The 25090-nt window shown below is 38.9% G+C and overlaps 4 protein-coding genes across 4 annotated transcripts; 3 read left to right on the forward strand and 1 right to left on the reverse strand.

Annotated features, from left to right (window-relative positions):
• The first annotated feature begins 1376 nt into the window (after nt 1–1376).
• On the forward strand, nt 1377–4619 carry LOC145469655 (uncharacterized). Its single transcript, XM_081453413.1, has 5 exons — nt 1377–1672; nt 2109–2201; nt 2843–3198; nt 3464–3664; nt 4132–4619. Exons 1-5 carry the CDS (start codon nt 1528–1530, stop codon nt 4459–4461), a joined length of 1125 nt encoding a protein of 374 aa, XP_081309539.1. The 5' UTR covers nt 1377–1527; the 3' UTR covers nt 4462–4619.
• Nucleotides 4620–8363: 3744 nt separating this feature from the next.
• Nucleotides 8364–12605, forward strand: LOC145470107 (uncharacterized). Its single transcript, XM_081453940.1, has 5 exons — nt 8364–8765; nt 10552–10623; nt 10853–10904; nt 11445–11481; nt 12279–12605. Exons 1-5 carry the CDS (start codon nt 8526–8528, stop codon nt 12364–12366), a joined length of 489 nt encoding a protein of 162 aa, XP_081310066.1. The 5' UTR covers nt 8364–8525; the 3' UTR covers nt 12367–12605.
• An 87-nt stretch (nt 12606–12692) lies between these two features.
• Nucleotides 12693–15350, reverse strand: LOC145470108 (acylphosphatase-2-like). Its single transcript, XM_081453941.1, has 4 exons — nt 15291–15350; nt 14454–14470; nt 13881–13990; nt 12693–13317 (listed from the first exon to the last, which is right to left on the reverse strand). The coding sequence occupies exons 1-4, from the start codon at nt 15343–15345 to the stop codon at nt 13203–13205; spliced, it is 297 nt and encodes a 98-aa protein (XP_081310067.1). The 5' UTR covers nt 15346–15350; the 3' UTR covers nt 12693–13202.
• A 100-nt stretch (nt 15351–15450) lies between these two features.
• Nucleotides 15451–20007, forward strand: LOC145469853 (uncharacterized). Its single transcript, XM_081453660.1, has 3 exons — nt 15451–16053; nt 17648–17819; nt 19168–20007. Exons 1-3 carry the CDS (start codon nt 15508–15510, stop codon nt 19821–19823), a joined length of 1374 nt encoding a protein of 457 aa, XP_081309786.1. The 5' UTR covers nt 15451–15507; the 3' UTR covers nt 19824–20007.
• Nucleotides 20008–25090: the final 5083 nt, after the last annotated feature.

Genomic DNA, 25090 nt, shown 5'->3' on the forward strand with positions numbered 1-25090 from the left:
AGACAAGACAAGACAGGACAGCACAGCACAGCACAGCACAGGACAGGACAGGACAGGACAGGACAGGACAGGACAGGACAGGACAGGACAGGACAGGACAGGACAGGACAGGACAGCACAGCACAGCACAGGACAGGACAGGACAGGACAGGACAGGACAGGACAGGACAGGACAGGACAGGACAGGACAGGACAAGACAAGACAAGACAAGACAGGACAGGACAGGAAAGGACGGCGCAGGACAGGACAAGGCATTAGAAAAGAGAAAATAAGAAAAGGCAAAGGCAAGGCAAGGCAAGACAAGAGATTGGCCTGACCTGTCATGCCTTTCCTTTCCTTGCTTTGCCTTACCCTACGTTGCCTGCGCCAGTGTCTTTTTTGTCTTGCCTTGCCTTGATACTGATTGCAACGACTACATCGATTTTAGCTATCTAATTGAAAGAGGAAACTTCTCTCTCTCCACCTTTCCACCGTCTTACTCCGTTACCTTTTAAGTTACTTTAAGAAAGATCCCAAGGCATGGCCCATTAGACTACAAGCAGCTTCCTTTTCTCTTTTACACCCAAAATATATCTCCTATCGTTTCAACAACTACACGAAATCTGGTACCAGTCTTTTGTAATCCTTAATTATAACAATACACCAGCAAAAGCTGACCATCGGCTTAAAGTAAACTTTTATAGTGTACATCCAATCAAATCAAGGGATTTGCAAAATACTAAAATACCAATGGTAGATGAACCTTCTAATCCATGACTGTTTAATAACTGCTGTTGGGTGCGCTTAGAGGCAAAAGTATTCGTAAATTGATCATAACTGATGAACCAATCAAAATGCGAGAATAATTTGACTCATTGTATGAAGATATATTTCAGAATCACCCGCCGTTTAATATCACGCTTTTTGAAATAACTGAGCTACCACGCGCGCGCTCATTGGTCGATAGTTATGTTTAGATGAAAGTAGGTAAACACGGTTTTGACGTTTTAGATTGCCGCGTATTTTTGAGAATTATTTTATAAAAGCAAAAGAACACTTTTTTCGTGATTACATAGCCTCGTCTAAACACTCGGAAGGTTGGGAGAATTTTCGAAAGTTATGCAATCCCTCAAATACGTCTTGGGTTTACATAACTGTCTCGAATTCTCCCAACCCTCCTCGTGTTTGAATGAGGCTATGTAAACACGGAAAAATTATTCTATTGCTTAAGGCGAATACAATCACCGTAGTTAAGGACGGACAATTTATGCACGTTTTACCACGCAGTGTCTTTTCTTCTCTGAACAATTGGCCTTATAAAATCCGTAAGGATGAAAAAAAAATATTATTTCATTAGCAGCATATATGGGATCAGACAAATGCCGGCAGCTTAAGGACCGAGCAATCCCTTAAATGCAGGCTGCACTGTCGTAACTTGGAATATTAAATCTCATCCCATAACCAGTTGGAAAACGTTTGGATCTTCGAAGAATTAGAGCAAGATTGCTTTTGGAAACGTCTTCACCATTCTAAAAGAAGTAGTACTGATGTGTCTGAGATCACAAGGCAGAATTCGAATCCGCGAGGTTCTCTTAGGCGTGCTTATTGGCTTGGGGGTAGCGGGTGTTTTGGTCATGTGGACGAACGAAAGTGTTTACATGAAGCACAAGCCTGTGATGAGATACAGCACTGGTAAGAGAAGTTTCTTAATGACACTTTATTAGATATTGGCAGAAACTCTATGTTGTTTATGTAAATTACATTTAATTTTTAACTACTTCACGCGGCATCAAGCTTTTTTACAGCTCATAAGCTGGGCGAGATTGAATTAATTTCGGTCAACTTCCACCCAAGTTGTTTTTTCCAGTCATTATATTTTCAATGCGTAACCCTTTCTTCAACGTCTGTTCTCTAGACGGGTTGAACTCTATCGCTGAAAACCATTAATCAAACCACCTAACCCTGGCAGCGGTCTGTCGACATTTCCACTTAGTTACTGCAATGGCTTTTTGTTCATGTCAGTCAGAAGATATGAAGACATGGTTCTGTTATTATCCAAAGTTATACTTCTTTGTTTGCTGGTCAAACATTAATAAAAATTGACATACCTATATCTCTTTCCTTGGAGGAGACGATTTCCAAGAACATACTGCCGTTAACACTAGACCAGTTGGAAACCAAGTGAACGCAGATAAACCTGGCACACAAGAAAATAAACATGGTACATTAAATGATAAAGCTATGTTTAACGATGGCGCCATTTCATCAAGCAATTCGATGTTTTGTTCATTTTAATCTTTTTCGTTTCACTAATAGTCGCCTTATCTTGTTTCTGGCTATCTCTTTCACCTAATTTAGGTAGCAGCTGAAGTAGGAAGCGACAGTTTTTTAAAACTATTTGTTTATTTTGCTTCACTTAAACCTTTATTAAGTGAAACTTTCGTTAAGCCCTTTATTAAGCGGACAGTTAGACAGTGTTCTCACTTGGTATCCGAGCCCTGGGGCCTGGGCACCTGCTCAAAATAGCGTTGTGTTCAGACGCTGGTTACTCGAAAGACCCGAGTCGGGCACGGGCACTGTGGCCCGAGAATCGTACTCTTGGACCGTGCATGACACCAAGTGTAAACATAGCCTTAGTCCTGTTTGTCCCAAAATTGGCGTCTTTTGTTTACCTATTCAGCAGACACCTCTATGAAGAAGACTCGGGCACTAAAATGAATTATGCTGTCAACAGTATTTTACATTGCGGAAAATTAACAAATAACATTTTTAAGACTGAGGCTACGATATGACGATTTTCGATTTTTAAATCGAAAATCCCTATACTGTAAAAAGTACTTATAAACAATTTTTCATTGGCAGATGACTTTAACACACAGATCAACCCTTACAAAGCTTATGGTCACGTCAAAATCATCTTGTTTTTCATTGGTTATCCACGCAGTCGTCACTCTCTCCTTGGTTCTTTACTGGATGCTCACCCGCACATGGTTATAGCAGACGAAACAAATGCCTTCGGCAAGTGGAGCTCAAATCCAAACAAATGGATGAACCATTCAGTATACGCATATTATGACACTATTTTTAATGCTTCACAGCGTGCAGTCAAACGAGGAAGAAGGTCAGGAGTATTTCAAGAAAGCGTTGTGAATACAACCTCTAAGTATCGTTATTATGTACCAAACCAATGGCAAAGCACGTTTGATCAATACATTGAGGTAAGCCGAATGTGAGACATGCATTATGCACTGAAATCAAAGGATTCAATAGGTATCTCGTGCATTCGCGCAACATATATCCCGATGGCAAACGGATATGAAGAATTACAACTGAGCTTTTTGTTGTCGTGCTTAAGTGTTCTAATTAATTAACTAATTTTCTCCAAATATTTCGGTACATAGATCTTACGAGCAGTATTCTTCGTAAACGTTTTACTTATTATAGGAAATGTAGCTTCGGATTTTTCCTTGATTCTATCAACAGATCATTGGAGACAAGGCAGGCGGGTATACAGCGTTTGCGATGAAGAGAACGAATGCGGTAGAAGCCGTTCACCTTTTAGAGAAAACTGCGGGCGCTAAGGTGAAGTTTGTTCACGTTGTGAGAAATCCATTTGACAACATTGCGACCATGGTCCTGCGGAAAAGAGACATAAAAGAACGGTATGGAGAACATAAACTAAAGGTAATTTACTTTTCTTCAACAACAAAATCAAACCAATAACAAATGCTTGCAAAGCAAATTTTAATTCGATTAATTATTTTTTCCTCTTTATTGGCCGAGATCCGAAGACGTGACCTCCAAATAACTGCCGATGTATAATGGTCCACTCATTCATGCGCGATATCGTTTAAATGTGCCTTGATGCAAATAGTATTCTGTTCATGCGTAATTGCACCCACGCTCTTGTGTGAAAAATGGCAGATCGATTCCCTGAGCTGCCAGAGAGTGATTTAAATATGAAAACAAACTTGGTGATCGAATGATAATACAATTATTGAACTCGATTATCGTAAAATAATGTTATTTGTCAGCGTCTTCCAGATCAATTATGAATTGCTCATCACTGACAAGTCACCATATTTGTTTATTATAGATGTTAATTCGGTCTCAAGACATTCAATAAGTGCACTCCTAATTTGCGTTCACAGGTTAACGCTCCTGAAGAACTCGATACAAAAATAAAGACTTACTTCAGTATGGCCGAGGGATGTAACTTGGCCAGGGAAACTTTTCCAGGCAGCGTCATTGATGTACCAAGCATAGAGATAGTCAAGAACCCGGTGGAAATCCTGAGAAGAATCTGTCAGTTCCTTGAAATCGCGTGCACAGAGCAATATCTTCTGGATTGTGCAGCCACTGTGGACCCGGTCCCCTCCATAACACGTGATTTCATAGAATGGACCGCTGAACAAAAACACAAGGTGTACGACATGATGGGAAAATACTCCTTTTTCGAAGGGTATTCTTTTGACAAATAAATAATTGCTATTGCCAGTTTTCATGTGACGTCATCATTTTCTTAAATAAAAATTACCAATCGTTCTGAAGTTTTAGTTTCATCAGATCTAAGAACTTGAATTTTTACAACGTTTAAGCTCGACAGGGTACTTCGTTTCGCAATAGAAAACGTTTGAATTTTGAAGTTAACGTGTTTGGTGACATCAAAATGGCGGCCCTAACCCGGCACTCTCATATGAAAAGATTGGGAATGCTCGTCGGAAAATTTGAATTAAACCCCTATAGGAGACCAATCTGAGCGTGTCTCGAGCTTTATTTGACCTCTAAAAGATATCACTTAAAACTCAATAAGTTCGGTTACCAAGCGCTGTTTAGGAAAAGAGCCCGCCCTAGAAGACCGGCGATAATGAAGCCTAAAATCGGAAATTAAGGGGGATTTTATTATTATTTCTTCGAGTGCACCCTAAAAGATACTTTGACAGCTAAAGATAGCCGTGTTTCGTCATGAACACCCTGTGAGGCCAAAATCCAAATCGAGACTACGAACATCCCCGACCTTTTCATATGGGAGTTTCCTCTCTGCCTCATCGCAAACGCTACAGTTCCGCCTCTCTTGTCTCGAATCACCTATTGATGGAATTAATGAAAAGTTCCGAAGTTATAATATTTCTTGTACTGACTGTCGAACGTTGACGAATAATAATCGTAAGAGCAACCGAAATATTTGGTACCTTGTTCGAAACCACTGAACAGCGTTCATCACAAATCAAGTGTAATTTCAAATTTCAAATTTAGGTTTTATTTGCTTTTTCAGTTGTATTTTTTCTGTTTTTTTTTAATGTCATTTTATTTTGTTTTTGTTTTTTCTTAATCACAAAAATATTTTCATTTAAAATCAAAAGTAAGTAAATCAAGAAATTAATTTAAATCAAAGAAAATGTCTCAAAAATTCTAAAAATGAAAGTAATTTCAAACGTAACCAAAATTTGCTGCGAAATAAATTTTAAAAAAGATTTTAAAAAAGTTTAAAAAATATAGTTTGAAAAAAAGGCATTTTAAACTAAATTAAGGACGGTGCCTACTAAATACAAAGGTTTATGCGCCAGCTTAGGACCATGTGGAAAAAGTAGATCTTTGCAAGGGCTATTGGAATCCACAAAGAAAAATGGGGATAGCCACGCATTTTTTTCGAGATAATTAGCATTGAATCGCAGCAAAATGCTGACATCAACATTTTCCTAAAAAAGAAGGAAAGGATATCTCTTCACAGATTTCCTTAGAATTGGCCTTTACATACAGAAAAGCAGACACATTTATAAAGATCTTAAAACGTCATGGTAAAAACTAATATAAAAACCTTCTTTGGTATGTTTTTAATAACAAAATCATTGCAACAGCGCTTTTGGAGTCTCTGACAGCCTTCCTTTGGTTCAGCTTAAATACAGTCTAAATACCTTTTGCTCACAACCAGAAACTAATCACGTGTTGAATAGGCTTGTCACTTCCATTTCATAACATAAAATGTAGGGGTAACCACGCGCTTTTTGAAGTTATTGATCTTTTTTGAAAAGTTTTACGGTGCTCGTTACATTTTTTCCTGTCACCTCCCCAGTGAGTGAAACATCGGCATATCTCGCACTTGTTTTGCGCGCGCACCACGCAATCTGCAGGTACATGTTTACAGTTGGATTTCAATAGAATTCTCGACAGTCAACAGCTAGTTTTTCAGCTGGAAGACGTTAACAGTTAGTGGTTAGCGATATGCTGCTATTCTAGTGCTCCTGGTTTAAGTAAAAGTTCATTAAATTTGATTTGTTCACAGTAGGAAAATTTTGCTTTCGTTTTTGTCGTGTACATGGTAGCGTAGTTGATTGCGTCAGTGTCAATCCAGCGCGCGCATGGCGCTTCGCGCGCTTAAACCATGCCTTGCATGATGCGCAGAACGTGTGCGCACTAACAACAGTAGGCACCGTCCCTAAAAACAAAATTGTCTGTGGCCTATCGCTGCCATAGCGGAAAAAAAAAACAAACAAACAAAAAAAAAAAAGCGTGGCCTATCGTTGCCAAATACCAGAATGCATTTCGGTGCATTTATCAAGGTCAACGGCAAACATGGCAGCCGGAGGTCTAAATTGGAACAAATTTAAAGATAAAATGAAAGAACTGTGCCAAGGGAGAAATGGGAAGAAGGATTCTGGCAAGTCAGCAAAAAACCTTGAAACCGTAGTTGTCCAGCGCCTTAGCGCAGAGGTTTCTGGCAAAGCTCAGAACTCCCGAGTTGGACACGCGAGTTCGTGTCTTTCGAAAATTTCGACAAACTCTCCAGTGACAACAATGGGGGTGACAGGCCTACACAGATCTCATACCTACGTGCAATAGTCGCTTTTAAAGTTTGCTCGAACGAGTATATCTACGCCATTTACCCCCACCCAATTTTTCTGAGAGTACCCCCGGGGGGGGGGGGGGACAAGGGGGTTGCTTCATATCGTGATCGAAATCATAACATGTGAAATCGGCTGCGCTTTACACAAGTGTATGCGCGTACTGTATTTTTTGTATTAACAATTTCCTCATGGTTTAAGGGGACGCTAAAGAGCCCACAGACTTATCGCAAAGGGTAGGGGGCAGAGTTCCCGGTGTTGTGGTCTGGCCTTGTCTCAAGGGTTGGTGTTTCGCATAGGGTTAACTTCATTGCGCCTGTCCCTCTCGGACAGAACTACCCAAGAAAAATTGATATCTCTATATCTTTCATCATGGTCGGTACCATGTGTAAGGTTGCGGCTTACTCAAATTCTTCAGGTGTACCGTGTCTCAGTTGCTAAAAGAAAAATAAGCACAGAAACGAGAGGGACAAGAAATCTTTATTAGCTGATTTCGTCATCTGACGAGTACGGCAATTAATCTCTCTCTACTAATTGACCAACAAGTGTAGGCATGTGTGGGCATATGGGACGACTGACCTTGGAAGATTAAACATCTTTAACCCAAACGCTTGCATACGACTCCCGCGAAAGAAAAGCCAAGCACTTGCCAACGAGTAGAATACTCAGCCTTTAAAACCTTACACCAAGACCGGAACTTCAGTGGAGAACCTAAACAAGGTCGGTAGACACACCCAAACATGACCAGCGGTGGAAGCCAGTGTTGTCACTTCCTAGGCAAACGGAATAAGGAAACTAAGAACCTTGACAAGATGTGTGGGCAAACCTTGAACCGCGAATGATCATAAGATTGACACTAGACGAACCCATACTAAAAATTAAGTGCAACACAAATCATAGTTACCAACTATTCACAAATTTAGCTTCTCGACAATAGTTTCGGTTGATGCCGACTCAGATCACTTTGCAGCATAACTTGTGTATTATCTTCAGAGTGATTTTCAAGCGCGAGGCCTTCATTCTGAGCTGCAAATGTTGCAAAGAACGGTATTATCTCTTGCTGCCTTCTTGCTTCATCGTGATTTCGCATGCTTTTTTTCTTTTTTAAATCCCCCTGCACCTCCCTTATGGAGTCAAATTTCCCACCCCGATATTAAACACAGTTATCAAATTCCTACACTTCCCTCCCCCTCCCCCCCCCCCCCTTGACCCCCATCGGGAGGCACATCAACTAGTCAAATGCCCGGGATATGGCCGGAGGGACTTGTTGTTTCTCTATACCTTTGATCTTGTCATATAATAGGACAAATAATTGGGTGGAATCATTTACTCGTACTGAAAATTTTCTGATGTTAACTGTCGATGATGACCTGCTAATAAATCATGGGAAATCTCTCCCAAAACCAAATCACTGAGTACCATACTAGGCCATATCTTGTTTTTAAGATGAAAACTGCATGGACAAGAAAATTGGGTTGATGTTTAAAATTGTCCCTAAAAAAAAAAAAAAACTAAATTAAAAAAACGGAGAAAGGTTACAGAGGTTACAGACAATCTACTTTGATGAGCCGTCGTTCATGCAAAGCTGCGGTTATTATTGGCAGGTAGGTATATACCTCATGTCAAGCTTCCTGACAGTTTTCACCTCGTAAGCTGCACACGTCTTTTCACGGTCAGAAGGCGTTACTGAAATTTGCTAAAAAATGAAGTCGTTTTGTTCTTTAAGTTTCCTTGGCCTTCTTATAATTGTAAATATCGCTTATGGTGCCGAGAAGGTCGAAGAAAAACCACTGGAAGAGCCAAATCTGTCAAGAGAGTCGGAGGCTTCTGCGACCAACGAGGCCAAGTCAGAGACGCCAACCGCTTCAACCGATGAAAACACATCGGAGGACGACGAAAACTATGCATTGGGATCGTTGTGTAATTATTGCTCGTACTGCAAGGTAGGCATCTTTACATGTATTTTATGCACAGCTTCGGTAAATGCGAGGTTTTACAAAGGCATGTAACAAACCGGAAGTTTTAACCGTCAATCCGACCCAGATCAACTGAACACGCGACTTGTGGGGGTCAAACTCCAGTTTGAAGCCTCTTTATGTCTGCATATTGTTATTACCCCACGGTTTGGCAGTAGAATTATTTCGGAGACTTTTTAAAACTTCAGTAGTCAATAGATCCTCCTGACTCATTTATCAAACAGGAAATTTTTTAACTCTCTTTTCATTGGACCTCCGGTGAACTGAAAATTTTTGATAGGTTTACATGTATGTAAAGTTAATTTAGGACGGGGCTGTAAGAAAGTCTTCTAGGAATAGCTGTCATTGCTATGCTTGACAAAATATTTCACTTAAGACCTTACCCATCCACGTCCCCACATCCGCCGCCCATCCTCCTCACCTGCCAGACATTAGACCAGTTTCAATATATTAAAATTCAGCCTTAAACAATAGACCTCAGCCCGAGGCTCTGGGGAATAAGCCCCACAAACTCTGTAGTGATTCCCCAGAGCCTTGTGCTGAGGTCTATTGTTTTAGGCTGAATATTAATATATCGAAATTGGTCTATTTGTTGGATCAAAACATAGACATTTCTACATCAGAGTATCATGGTGACAGCTATATACAAACTCTCCTTGCAGTAGCCCTATACTGACTGGGATGAAATGGTGGTAACCTTATCACCAGGTCTGTAATATTATAGTGAAATTATGCTTTAAAATGGTGAATAGAGTTTAGCAGTGTCTTCCATATATTATTTGTAGCTCTACCACACATGTTCTAAATGGCATGAAGGCTACGTTTCACACAACAGTAAACAAAACAGGACATTTCGTTATTGACACAAGAAGTGAGGTGGGGACTGGCAGGGAAGATAGTAGAAAGCTATGTGTAATTAAATAGACCCTCAGAGCATTTCTCTATATAGTGATGTAATACAAGTACTTTCGGGCTAGTCTACATATACATGTAGATGTCCTTACTTCTGTTATGGCTTAGCTGTACAATGTGCATTTCCAGAAACCCCCACAGAAGGGATTGGAATTTCCTGGGGAGAGGAGGCTCTGGAAGACCAAAAAACTTAAAGAAATGTATAAAGCTTAATTGGAATTTCCATAGGGGTGGGGAGGGGATCTTTGAAAAAATCCCTTCCTTGCAGGAGGTATGGATATTTTCTGGAACTAAAGAAATAGAGATCTGCATGAAAGGACTTGAGATTTTCTGTGACAGGCCTGAATGATTCTGATGTTATATTTGATAAGCAGGGCAAGATCAAGCTGAATAGGTTCTTTTCTTTTATGTCACCTACTGTAAATATATATCTACCAAAGCTCAGAATATATGGGGGAGTTGGAAAGTGGGTGGACAGGCTTCTCTTGGAGTAGATCAAGACATACATTTATTTCCAATGTTTACTAGCCTTGAAAGTAAAGAGCTGAACATATCTTGAAACGTCTATTAGACATCAAGTAATTTACAATTTAGCATATTTGAATGAGGACATCATTAATGACTATAACTAACAGAATTTAAGTCATTTTTTCTTTGTTATTTAAATTTTGAAGCTGCAGTGGGGTCCTAATAACAATAATAATAATATTACCCTTAGCATGAGAAGAAAATTAAAGTGAAGGATTCTGGTAGTTGTAGTCAAACAAAGTCTCCATGGATTCAAATTGGTTATTGTTGTTAGCAAGAAGACCTCATCACTGACACATTCTGTTTCTTACAGTTCTGTCAGCTGTGCGACAAGGATTGTCCATGCACAAAATCTAAGAAGAAACCAAATTGTCATTTGTGCAAGGTACAGTGTACACTCAGTTACATGTACGTGTATGTGATATTCCAAATAACTGTAATTTCCTGACTTAGCAGCCATGATGATATTAATCATAATATATCATTATTTATAACATGCCTAGCAAACATCCATTGGTCTTTTTTTATGGTCGCATTCAATAAAGGAACAATTTCCCACTCATGCATGATGAATGCGACATGACTGTAATTTTTCCCTTTTTTATATTTTTCAGTATTGCAAATATTGCAGCCTTTGCAACTTGTGTGACACAGTTTGTACCCCAGGTTAGTTTTACTTAAAATTGAACCATTATTTTATTTAGAAAAAACTTGGACTGACAAAAATAGGAAGTTGAACTACAAAAAGTTGTTATAATACCGTACATGTGTGTATGTCCAGTGTATATGGGGTTATTTTTGTCAGTTACTCTGAAGGTTAACACATTTTAAATTTCTCATGTAAAACAAAATTGACTTGCTGGATATTTCCATGACACTATAATGGTGCTTCCGAACATGAGAAACATTTTCCATGATAATTGAACATACTTTCCAAAGGAGATCAAATCATAATTTTTGGATTCACCATCACGGCCAGCCTGTTGAAGTGTTCAAAGTACTAAATGGTATTTAATATTAAATATGTATTAAATGAAACCAGAGTTATGCTTCTGATGAAACAATGTTATTGTTTGTTAAAAAAATACCCTTTCCTTTTCTTTTTGTTTTCGGAATGAGCAATTCCTTGTATTGGATGTTGAAATACATTCAGCGTGAATAGGTTTGCGGTATTTCAACGTTAACTTTTCTTTGTCCTGATCGCAGGAGGAATTGTGGATGTAGTGAGTTCTGCTATTTACAAGTAAGTTTTATTATAATTTTATGATGGAGATATTAGCACTAGTTGCTGAACTCAAGGAAGTGAGAGGAAGAAGCATCATTACAGTCATACAAGTCATGTATATCCGCTAATGCTCTCTGTCCCATGTTCAAACTGTCAATTACCCTTACTGTTATCGCTTCTTTTAAATACCCAGTTTTGGCCAGGGTGCACTGCACTCTGTGCAGTATTGGAAAACAATAGAAACATGTATCATGTAAACCAAAACAATAACAGTGTGCAGAAAACACTATGGTCAATACTGGGTCTCTGATGTCAGTTTCTAGAATGCTGTTGGTTATCACCTGTGACGAGTGTTGGCCTTTGTTCCATTGGGCATTTCAAAAGAATAATGCCCTAAAATTAGCTAATCAGAACTTAGGCTACAAACACAAGCCATATTAAATAATAAAACTTCTGACACATGCTAGCCAATTGTGAGGGTCGTACTGCAGAATATTGGTTTATGGTCATAGAAGTACACACCACACACCACACACATTAAGATCTGTAAAAAGTGACAGAGGACCAATATTCCCTAGTACAACCCGAGCAAGCTAGGTTAGGTAAGTAGTTTATTGTACGAAACTCAAAAACAACAAAAATAAAAAAATAAAGGCAGTCAGATTATGGCTGTGTTTATGGATTCGAAACAGTCTATGGCAAAATCCTGACTAAGAAAGAACCAATCAGAACTCTTAGATTTACCTTCCCATAATAATTTGAATTATTTTAATATTACCTGTAATGTTTAATAAAATTCTTGAATTTTTTTCCAGCTCTCTTCCATCTTTTGACAAAGAAACAAAGGAAAGTGTTGACAAGGACATTGAATCAGCACGAAAGTGGATCAAAGAATACCTCTGATGATTTAAAAACATGACTTTTTGTATCAACAATCATGTAACATTATAATTTACAATGTTTGAAATTTTGTCAGTGTATTTGTTGGCAATATTATTTTCAATCCTCTTGGAGAGAAAATCTTTTAGCCAATCACACAATCTTTCAGATCAATAAGCTTAAATGCATGACCAAACTTAACATAATTTTTTGTAAAAAGATGTTGAGAATGATAAATAAACTAAACTTTTTTATTTCCAAAACTGTACATGTGCTGTTTAAAAATCAGCGTATACCACTCAAAAGAGGTTTCCTACATGTACCAGTATTTTTGTGCCTTGTCAGTGTTTTCTTGCAGTACGAATTATTAGAAATTAAGGTACCCAACAAAGGACTGTGTCTTTGTCACTGACAGAAAAATCATCTCATATTTTCTTTTTCTTTTAATAAAACACTGTCATGTGAGAAAAAGTAAGGAAAATCAAACTATGCTAGTAAAACACTTTTTTGTCAAGTTATAGTTTAAAGTAGCCCACCCTTTCCTACAGGGTGTTTTCTATTTATATACATGTATACAAACATGCCTGCTGTGGGATTTTCTCAATGTTATCACATCTGGCAAAACTTTCCTTGAAAACAGTTAACTTAAAATACATGTAGTTGTTGTAGGTTCTTTTTTTTTTAGATATCAAAGAAAAAGTACAATGTTATGTCAACAATACCATACCGTTAATTTTACATGTAAAAACTTTTTCTTTGCTATCAAATGACTTGTACATTGAGTCAAAATGTCTCATAAAAAACAACCTCTGAGAAATAGGAAACATTACAACTTCCATTTGTAGCCGGCATGTTCAGTGTCATTTCCTGATTGAGAAATTTCTAAATTCCACTTTGCTGATTGTCTTTTCATTCTTAAATTCACATCTGTCAATTCTGGATTTGGGACTTCCAGTGTCTTTCAGCCATTTCTTCCTTCAAAAGCAACAAAACACTTAACTCAAAACAAATCAACAAAATTAATATAAATTGTGAACATCAAGAACAAACGATTGGCAGAAGTACACAACAAATTATTACAAAATTATTTTAAAACAATAAAGGACATCATTAAACATGGATGAAAAAGTTATGACGTCCAGTGATTCGCATGAGTGTCGAAAGGTAATTGGTTTCGCATTACCATGTGGCATGTTTCACTTTAATAGAAAACTTGCACCACAATCTCATCCAGTCAGAAGTAAAAGCAAAACATAAATACATACATGTAGATGTATACACACAACCTTTATTTAAATTATTGTAGACACGTCAAAGCTTTCAGTTTGTGGGGTCATGTACAGTGTACCTACATGTAGCAACTCATTGGCAAGTTTACTCGCACATGTTTTCCTGCAATTTGCCTCAAGTTTTGATTGGTTCACTGGATTGTCTAAGCGCTTTGTGATATCTTGGCTGAAGTGACTGCTTTTTTTTTTTTTAATGACACTCAATTAAAACCCGCTCTAACTACATATTAACTATAATTATATTCCTACATTAGACTGACTCTTCCAACTTCTCCTTGTAACTGTCCAACTACAGTGTTGTGCTGTGTGTTCATTACCCAGCCAACCAAACCATGCTTGCCAGCATTGATCCTGGTGTGCTAAACATTAAAGTTAGAGTAAATTAAAATAAATTCAAACTGATAATGTTAGGGGGGGGGGGGCGTTAAACTTCTCACTCCTTTTCACAGTTGATGACAAACAAGAGATGATAATAGGAAAATCTTCATCTTTCTAGATGGCTACAAGGGGGCATTTTTTTTTTTTTTTTTTTTTTTTTTTTTTAAATTGCTGTGACATCAATTTAAGGCTGCAAACAGTCCCACTCTCCACTGTGTGGCTGCTCCCATCTTGGAATCCTCTACTCACGAATTCTCTCTAAGTACAAACTTATTACTGGAAGCTCTCTCACTATCCTTTTTCAAGAATTTTGGTGTGCAGTGCTGTTGCAATTAGATGGAAGATCAGGAGAAACTGCCACAAAGACCTTGGACATAACAATGCTTACAACAGCTACCAATTGCAGATAAACATCTGCCACTTGATGTTAGTGAAAAACATTACCTTTCGAAAAAATACACCTGAAATTACAAAAAGAACAAAATAAAAGTATAAATCACATGTAAACTGAAATATAACAAATTATATTGCTTTCAGTATCTGGAGTAATATTCACATCTTTACAGGGGCTCAAGGACGGAGCTTATTACCCTCAGGGTTAGGAGGGAAAGTGGAAAGAGGAGCTTTATCCTGTACATGTAGGGCTAGTATTTAACCAAAAGGACAGATTCTTAGGGTTATGAATCATTCACAATGACCAAGGGTGGAATAATAAATACCAAGATGGCAGTAACTGCACTGGATGTAAAGTGGTTTCAACTCCGATGCGCTGTACCCAGTCATATAAAGGGACAATCCGATTTTAATCCACACCACCCCTATGGGGGGCAACCTCAGGAACAGAGTCTGTCAGAAGATCTTTTTTAAAGGAGCCGACAAATTCTGAGTCCCCCAGATGCAAAATTCAAAGGCGCTCCAACGAAAAAGGCTGACGGGGAGGGGAGGGAAGTGCGGATAAAAAACGGAATGTGCCATGTAACCAGACGAAAGTTTCACAGCAGTTTCCAGTACGCAATGAAAAGTAGTTAAACTAGTTTCCTCTACAGCTACATATGAATAAATGTGCTGCTTTTTGACAATTAATGCTGTCTTGCTCATAACTAAGAGCCCTTAGGGTATTCTGGACTTTAGCCCTGCAGGCCTAAGAAAGAACTAGGCTTGAACTGTTTTGAAATTAGCCGTAAGTTCTAAAAATCCAAGAGGTGGGTTCGCAATCACAAGGTATTTTGCCTTTATACTAAGTGATGGGCCTATAAATGAGAGGATTAATTTACGCGGTACCTTGGACTTTTCCAAAAACCTCGAAGTCCACAGAACACAGGGACCTGGCTGCCATGTTTGTTTACGGCAAACGGAAACAAATCTTCAAATAACACGTCACAGAGTGTCCTCGCATGTAAATGCGTAGCATGCGTGGAACGCCTGTAGATTATTGACTTTTTGAGCCATGTGCCACTAAATTGCGAGCGTTAATTTTGATTAAGTTTCGTGGTTGATCATGAATCTCAACGTTCGTTGGCAGAATTGTCATTTTTCATTTACATCTTTACCCACCCTTGTGATTCACCACATTGCTCAGTATCTCAACCGACGTGATCGTCAAAACATGGCGCAAGTGGACAGATATTTATGGAAAGTGTTCAACTCTCCTCGGCTATGGAAAGACGTCAAAATACGTATACCCGATAAGAAAATCGATCCACAGGCTTTGGAGATCCTTAGAGTAAGAGGTGTAACAGACTTAGATGTGTGTAACGTTAATTTTGAACTTCAAAGCACGACACTACAACATCGTCTTGAGAGACTTTCCCTTTCCGTAACAAGGTCAGCCACCCTCGAAGTTCTTTCCAAGGCTGCGTCAAGTGGTCATCTTTGTAATCTGAAGAGCCTGGCATTTGGAGATTTAGACGTCATCATAGGCCGTAAGTCGAGGGTAACTTTTCTGAGCCTGTTTAAAAGCTTGTCGATGATGGAAGAAGTGAGCTTTGGGCACGACTCAAGTTTTACTGCGCGTCAGGAAATCTGTGTGCCTTTAACAGACGAGGTATCGATTTGTGAATAGTGATAAAAAATCTTGTTATTTCTGACGGGGCTACTCTGTCGGTACTTTGAATTGATTTGTTTTCTTCCTAGGTGAAAAATTAGGATGATGTGTACTACAAAGGCATCCGCGGTTGTCTCAGTGTTGATTGATACCTCAATCAATACCCACAATTGACCCTTAATTGACAGTCAATCGATACTCAATTGAAAATCCATCGACACCTCGGTTGACACTCACTTGACAATCAATCAACACTTGATCGACATCTTGGTCAGCAGTCGGTTGAGAGTCAACTAATTTTCAAATGATGTATATGAGTGGGTTGACACTCAGCCAACTATCAGCCATAGTTAGTAGAGTATGTATCAACCAACTGTTGATCAAGTGTTGATTGAGGATCAATCAAACAGAAGTGCCCAATAAGAGAGGGGGGCTTGGAGTAGATTGAGCCCTTTGAAATTGCCCTCTGTTAAGGCAAGATAGATGGACTAGTTTTGATTCTTTGGGCCATCAAGCAGCAATATCATTATTTTCCAATATAAATGGGGAAAGTCATCTGAAATCTAGCTTGTTTCCTTGCCATTTTTCCGGGCAGGGAGATCAAGCAAGTGAGAGAGCAAATGAGTGAGCCTGGAGTGAGCAAAATCTGGGAAGAATTGGGGAGGGGACCACACCCCACGGCTCCTTAATTTTTTTGCACTCACTCACAGTTTCATTCCCTTCGCATGCTTTTGGAAATGAACATCTGAAATCATTCAGCTCTCTTCCAGTGTTTTTTTCATAGAGGAAACATTGGTAACTTGAGAAACAATAAATTTCACTATTGTTTAAAGTTGATGAAATTGCCATCACTACTCCCTCACTACCCTGCACCTCAATAAGTAGAAAATATAGGACTAGCAATATAAAACTAATCTTATTGTTTGGCTTTGGTTACAGCATCCTTGGAGACCCAGGGGCAGTTAGTGGGGGCAAGGAAAAGTCTAAACGGGCAAGAAAAATATTCAGGCAAAGAAAAGTCAAGAATTTTTCTCTCTCCTGTTTACACTTTTCCCCGCCCCCACTATAGGTAACTGCCCCTGGGTCTCCGAGGATGTGGTTACGGTAGTTTGTCCCCTCAGGTGTTTTATTCCGGCATGGTCAGGAGCATTTTTAATAGTTCCTTATATGTAGACAGGAACTGACTCTATACCTAACAAACATTTCACACAGTTTGCCAAACAAATCATAAATTGAAAAACAAAACATTCAAATGTGATATATAAACAGTAACCTCCATTTGGCATGGAAATATGCTCGTATATTAATGTTCGCAATATTATCTGTTCTGAGAAATGAGCTATGAGTTTTAATTCCAAGGACAAATATTCGAGCATATTTTCACGCCAAACGGAGGCTATCGTGTTTATTATCCTTCAAATATTTTTCGCAACACAAGCGGTTTTGAAAATTGGGGAATATTGCTCGGATCTTCCCCAGTTTTAGCTGGGCAATATTCAGTCATGTGACGCATTTAGACCAATTGCGTGCAAGCGAAAATATTTGATGGATTATAAGCTTTAATAGCCTTTTCTTTTTTGCTACTTTTCACTAGACTATACTGGCAGTTGACCTCAAGGAGGCGTTATGTTACTCTGGAAAATTGACAAGCATCTCACTATTGTGTTTTGAGAAAGTGGGGAAGTCTTGGCTCAACACAGTGATGATTAATAATCCTCATATGCAGTCTTTATCCCTTCGTCGCATTAAACATTTTGCTGAGGAAGGTAATAGTTTTTCTTGACCTTGGCCACCTAAAGTCAAATAGAAACAAAATTTTGTATAAAATACATGTAGGATTAAAACATTCTCCCACGTGATGTTAGTTTGTGTGTCCCAAGACAAACTTTCAAATCAGCTACATGGCATGTAAAAAATTAAGCTTCACTGCTGTCCTCAACAAACATTTTTAAAAAATTACCTGTAGTAATGGGCATCAGTTAGCCATAGAAATATTTTTAGGGACCATTTTCAACTTAAAAATTGAAAGATTTATGACAAAAATTAAATCATACCAGTCCCATTGTTTGATGTGTGGAGGTGCAGTAGGCCCTGTTGTTTACTACTCCCACCGCTGGATTGAGGGGTCTGGGTTTGAGTCTGGCCTGGGATATTGGACAAGACACTTTACTCTCACAGTACCTCACCACATGCAGGTGTATAAATGGGTACCAGTAAAATTAATGCTGGGGGTAACCCTACAATGGACTAGCGGTAGCTAGTATCCCATCGATGAGAGAGTTACAGAAACCAGAGATAAGTGGAGATAAGTGCCAGTCTGATCATTGGGCCACTTGGCTCATATGCAGACTAATACCTACTACCATTGTTTGATGTAAAGAATAATATTAATACAACATAGCTAGCAAGGCCACGTCAGCAAGTCCTCACTCATAATTTATCAGAAATTATACCTGTAGCACATAGGTGGTGTTCCATGTTCTCTAAGAAATCAATGCATACTTGAGATCTAAAAAAACTGCTAGTATATCGGATGCACAAGCAAAACATGGGTGCATGTGTTCAACAGTTTTTCTAGACCTCAAGCATGCTATATATTTTTTGAAAAAAATGGGAACACCATCTTCTATTTTCAGTTTGATGCAGTTGAGAAGTGGGGAAAGTACTGAAAAGCCAGAGTCGCTCTTGGGTGTGCCTCGTTTAACTCATGCAGTTCTTTAACTTAATTGATGATGCATGCTTCGCAAACTCAATTTACATGTAATAATAATTCATCAAGTTTAATCACAACGGTGTTTGGATATCTGATCTCAATTATTTAGTGCGACATTTGTATGAGTTTAGTTCTCTGTTTTCTCGTTAGTTCTAGTTTCAATTGAGAGGATATGTATATCAAACACTCAACACAGAGTTAATGATCACTTTTCCAAACACCTTGAAGTTTGTCAAAGATACTCCGCTGCACGTCATATTTTCAACACTCTCTAGCTTCTTGGTGTTTGGAAATGTGGTCAAACACAGTCTGTCATGTTTGATATATTGCTTAAAACATGAACTGTTTTTTTTGTTCTTTTTTTTTTTTCAAAAAAATTTCTTCTTTTTATTTCATTTAAGGATGTGATGATGCAGCTGATCCTACAGTGTGTTCTAGCTTAAAAACATTTCAGTTGACCATGCCTATCCTTGCCAAGTTTTCTTGGTACAGTGAAGCAGCCAACAAATTACTATCATGGGCTTTTCCTGGTAACAAACCGAATGAAAATGTTACAAGTTTGGAGCTGAGCACCTACATGTACCTTGTCTCCTGTGAATCTGCGATCTTTCCACTGCATAAGAAATTCCCTGCTTTGAAGAAACTGACTTTGACCGACTCCATACTACTACAGGGCTACTCTCTGCAAAGCTTCCCAAGTTTTCAAAACTTGGAATGGCTTGAAATAAAGCATACCACCATAAGGGGAAATGGATTATTGTTTTTTTCTGAAAGGGTGGGTAAGACTCTGTGTTACTTGGGCTTGCCAAGGCAGCGTCTGATTAGAGACTATCATTTGAGAGACTTGGCAGGTATGTTTCCTGTTTTGAGAACTCTTGATCTCAGTCAATGCACGTGTATAACTGATGCCATACTTGTTGAGTGGTATATCAAACACGATAAAAGTGAGTGGCCACAGTTGAGAAAACTTGTGTTGAAAGGTTGCCAGGGAATCACGCAAGAGGTGGTCAACTCTGTGCGGTTGAAAACAAGAAATCGCCTTCTGATTGATTTGTGAATTCTGACATTGCTTAATATCAACCTCGTCAATAGAAATGAGTGTTAAAATAGAAAATATGTACTGGTTAATTTAAATGTGGCCCATAAAAGCCCGAGGAGTAACACACAGTAATTACATAGTGATAAATATTTGTCACTTACCATGATGTTCCCTCAAATAATAGTTGTCCCCTGATTTATCTGCCCCCACCCCCCCCCCCAACCTTAAAGATTTGAATCAATAGTACTTCTCAAAAAAAAAAAATTCATTATTTTTCTTTCACCACCCCAATCAAATTCCTCTACCTCTCTCATATTTTCTCATTCCCCATGAAGTTACACCTGTCCTTGGAATGGATAAGAAAGAAGCAGTGCAGCATTTAGACTGATAACTTGTATCACTCAAGCTCCAGATCGATGGCAAGGAAGGCATTGACATTAAGAAATTAGGAAAAGAAACAAAGGTTGACAACACATAGATCTAATTTCAATGTTAACTCACTTTTACTTGATGTAATTATTTTGGGAATAAATGGGATATGTACAGTGAAACAAAATAGTTATGGCACCATTTCAGTGAGCAGTATTTAAAATTAATTCAGCACCGGATAATTGTCTCTATATGAATATAGCACAAATGGCAAGATTTTGTAATTTCTAGCCAGCTTCGCTTGACTTATTGTGTATTTTCATTGAGAGAAGATAGAAGCTATTCAACTTATAAACAGCTCACATGATTGTTCAGACTGTTTTGTTGTCATTTTTTTTTTCAGTTGTTATTTTCCCTATGCAATACAAAATACAATAATAATATTATGTTCCTGGGCATAAATATGTTTTGGGACTGATCGACTCAGACCCATTGTTAGCCCGAGCTGCTAGCCATGGGTTAAAATGAGCTCTTTACTGGTCCCAAAGGAAACAGTTGGTTTTCTTTTCCTGTGAATCTGGAGCTACCAGGAAACAAAACAGACTGTTTCCCAAACGTCTGCATTCACAGGCCAATGGGACCAGTAATTAAGTGTTTTGTTACATAGCCTTGATAGCTGAAGTTTAGTGTTAAGTAATAAGGCAAAAAGAAGTCAAAGTAACCCCTTGTTAGTGGGGGTAGCCCTTTTTAGAGTCACTTTTTCACTTTTTCCCATTTCAGCTCTGACAGTATAATCCAATGGATGTGATGCATTAATGAGAAAAATTATACTGTAAAAAGGGCTTTTGGACTGTTGTTACCATTTTAGAAATACCAATTGCCATGTGACAAAAATCAACCAATAGGAGGGTGCATTAGATTCAACTAAACTCCAACTATGTTCCAGCAAAGGCGACATATGATTGGTCGAATACTGTCACGTCGGCCGTGTCCAAAGCTAATGGTTTATCCCATTCTCGTCCCCAGGCTCTCTCTCCTTTGCCTCCCATGGCCTGGGTTGAGGTTGGGTTTGTTCCTCCTTTCCAGAGCCACTCCTCTCGCTGGGGTCACACGAGGGAGTTTATCTGTTTATAGCCTGTGAAACTTTTTGGTGGTTAATCAAGGAACTCAACGCCCGTTCACAGAACCATTTTGCATTCAGCTCTTTACCCACTCTTGTCAGTTAAACCATATCGTCCAGTACCTCGACCACAGGCAGACCACTCTATGTGTTCGTGGTTTAAGTATGAAACGAACAGAATCTATGAGGGTTATGAATAAAGCTCTGAAAATTGCATCGCGCTAAATTACATCTCGGTCTGAATATCCCAATAAAGTTAAATGAAACGTTCATCGACCCGTGTGGTGTTTTTTCGCCTTCCTGGGCCATCTGAAGCGTCTTTTTACGAAGTTACTCTTGGCTAACAGATACACGGGTCTTAGAGATCCTTCGAGTAAGAGGTATAGCAAACTTGATTTGTAACTACCAGTTTGACCCAGAAATCGCGACACTACAACCTCATCTCGAGAGACTTTTGCTTCGTGTGACAAGTTTTCCGACCTTTCAAGCTCTCTTCAAGACTGCGTTAAATGATTATTTCGACTAGCATTTGGACATTTAGACCCTATTATTGAATATATAGCGAAAGAAAACTTTCTGTACATCTTTAAGGACGGTGCCTACTAAATACAAAGGTTTTTGCGCCAGATTAGGACCATGCAGAAAACGTAGATCTTTGCAAGGGCTATTGGAATCCACAAAGAAAAATGGGGTAGCCACGCATTTTTTCGAGATAATAAGCCTTGAATCTCGGCAAAATGAAGGAAAAGATATTTCTTCACAAATTTCCTTAAAATATGCTTTTACACACAAAAAAGCAAACACATTTATGAAGATGGTAAAACTACTTGGTATAAGGTAACATAAAAACCACTTTTGGTATGTTTTCAATGATAAAATCTTTGCAGCGGCGCTTTTAGCGTCCCTGACAGCCTTCCTTTGGTTCAGTTAAAATACAGTCTAAATAACTTTTCCTCACAACCAGAAACTAATGTCGTGTTGAATAGGCTTTTTTATTATTATTATTTTTTTAATAACACAAGGGAAAGTGCTTACTTACAACACTAGCTCTATTTACACTTTATTGCTCTAATTATTTACACTATTTAAACTACATTTTTGTTCGCTTGAGACAGGACAATCAAAGCAAATTAATGTCTTAAACGTTCGAAACGCTTTAAAAATTGTATTTAACTTAAAAAAGTCGCCGATGATGATATTGATGATGTTGCGGCTGATGTTTAGTAAAATGTATTATGGTTATATTAACCATAATAAGATAATTATAATTAGACACTCTTAATTTCCAGTACTTTCTTTTGTTTGGATTTGATAGTAACTAGCTGTTGCTTAGTGCTTCAATAAACAACACCAAAATCGGTGTCGTTTGGAAGGATCATGTGTCCGGCTCTTACGAGGTACTTACGGTCAAGTACCTGGTACACGACAGTTCGGTGGAACTCCGCGTAAAGACTGATAATGGGGCGGTTCTTGTTCTGGCCCGAACAGTCGTCAGAGTAACTTGCAAGCGACCTATAAAAGATAAGGTAAATGTGGTGTTATTAAACAATTAGATAATGAGCTCGAGATGTCTATCGCGTGATAGTTGACGAGGGCGCAGCAAGAAACCTCGAGCTCATAATCTAATTGTTTTAGTATAAATCCACAGGTAGTTCAAAACTTTATCTAAATCCTCTTCACAAACACTTCTAAAACGCCAAGAAGCGGCGCAATTCTGTTGACAAGTCCAGACTTCTACGCTACTCACTATCTATCACAGAATAGACAGTGAGTAGCGTAGCCAATCAGAGGACGGCATTCATGATAGAACGCTAGTAGATTTATACTAAATAAAAACAGCCTCCATTTGACGGATGGATATTTGTGTCCGCGGACATTATCTGTTGCGAGAAGCGAACAGTTTTCCGAGAGCGACTAGCTCGAGGATTAAAACTGCGAGCTTTGAGGAAGAGATATATTGAATTTGAATTTAGTCATCTGGTGTTTCTTGAGAGGGAACCTCAGCTTTAGAGCCCCGTGGTTTTTATTAGGTTCCTTAGCCATTTTGTTTTCTATCCTTAAATATATAAATTGTAGTTTTGTATCGTCATTGTAATCTTGAATATTAACTTTTGTAATTTATTAATCATTGTACTGTAATTCTATTTTTGTTTTGTGACAAATCAAAAAAACAAAAAAAAGTAAACTAAAATGAAAGAGAAATTTAACGGTTACGAATTATATATCCACGAGAATGAAAGGTTTTGGAGCTAACACAAGTTACGCTCGCCCAATTACTGTATCAATTAAAATTTTTTTAAACCAGGTGTTTCCTCAAGTAAAGTTTGTCATTTTGGCGCTGCAAAACTCTCACAAATCGCTCGCCAAAACTACTGTCTTCAACAATCCCTTGGCAGTTTATCTGAAGGTAAGATCTGTTAAGGAAATAACTGAAACATACCTCGCCCCTATGTTAAAATTTTGCCTTGGTTTCGTCCCACATGAACATGTAACCCTGGTTGGCCACACAGTCATGGATACCAAAGTTGTATGACCACAACTTGCGCTTGTAAAACATGCTATTGTGCTGCAGATTGGGGGTTTGGAGGTTTTGTTGAAAATCGTAGGTGATCATGTCGGCAGCTTCTTTGCACCGGTTTTTAACCTCTGACGAGCCAATAAGACGTGTATTTTCGCTCCAGCTACGGATCGCTCCCTCCTTGTCCTCTTCACTCCGAAGCCAGCCCGGGCTTTCTCCCGGTGACAGATCCTGCCTCTTGTCTTCTTTTTATGTTCCCACGGACGCTTTAACGGACGGGAACAATTTGTCTCATTTAGCACTAGTGTTCGTCCGTGGAGGCGCAAATCCAGGATTAAACTCACCATTGAAAATATCGTGATACACGGAGGGTCATGAAGGGGGGTACCAAATCCCAGTCCCTAGCCCAACTTTTTGCCAAATCCCAGTTCCCAGCTTAAATTTGGTCTAAATCCCAGTTACCAAATCTAAAATCCCATTCCCAGTGATTGTTTGCAGACTAATGTGTATAACTGATTAAAAGCGCGGACTGACGTCGTTTGAATACACACATACCTTCACCTGGACTGAAGAAAATCTCTCATTCTTTGGTGAGCAGTCTCTGTCTTCCAGCCCTTATTGGCATAACCATATGGAAACCACTTGTATCATCTGCACAATCCTCGTCAGACTCACTGTCTCCACCTTCGCTGCTACTGTACTCGTCACGTTGATCAGTGCAGGTGAGAACCTCCGCAGGCTGTTCATCAGACCCACCATCTGGACGTTCTACACTTTCCCCGGCACTGAGCTTTGCGCATGAGGAAGCCAAATTGCAAATCTAATGGATTAAGCAATGTCTGTGTTTCATACAAATTCAGAGGCAGTGTCCCAGCTCTGTCCATCGTGTTGTCTTGTCGTACATTTCGCTGCCTTACACAATTGCCACACTCTCATCTCTGCTTCATCATTTCTGGGCAATTTGCTCCCCACTTTTCCTCCTAATGGTCTCTGTTGCCGTTTTGGGTGTTTGACCCAAGTCATTGCCTGTGTTGCTCGTGCAGGTAGCAGTGCCACAACAAGTTGCAGCCGCTGAGCCTGAGGTTGAAGACGATGAACTCTCAAACACGATGTTTACCGTTCCTTTCTGAAAGATGGCACTCGCTGAATCCTCCGGATGAACAAGGAGCATGATTCTCTCTCTCTAAGCATTTCGATCTGATCATTAGTTCGCAATACAGAAGGCGCTTTTTTAGGGTTATCTGGTTCAATGTGGCCTACATAAAACATTTCCAGTGT

Source organism: Orbicella franksi, chromosome 15, assembly GCF_964199315.1.
Source record: "Orbicella franksi chromosome 15, jaOrbFran1.1, whole genome shotgun sequence".
NCBI classification, from domain to species: Eukaryota; Metazoa; Cnidaria; class Anthozoa; order Scleractinia; family Merulinidae; genus Orbicella; species Orbicella franksi.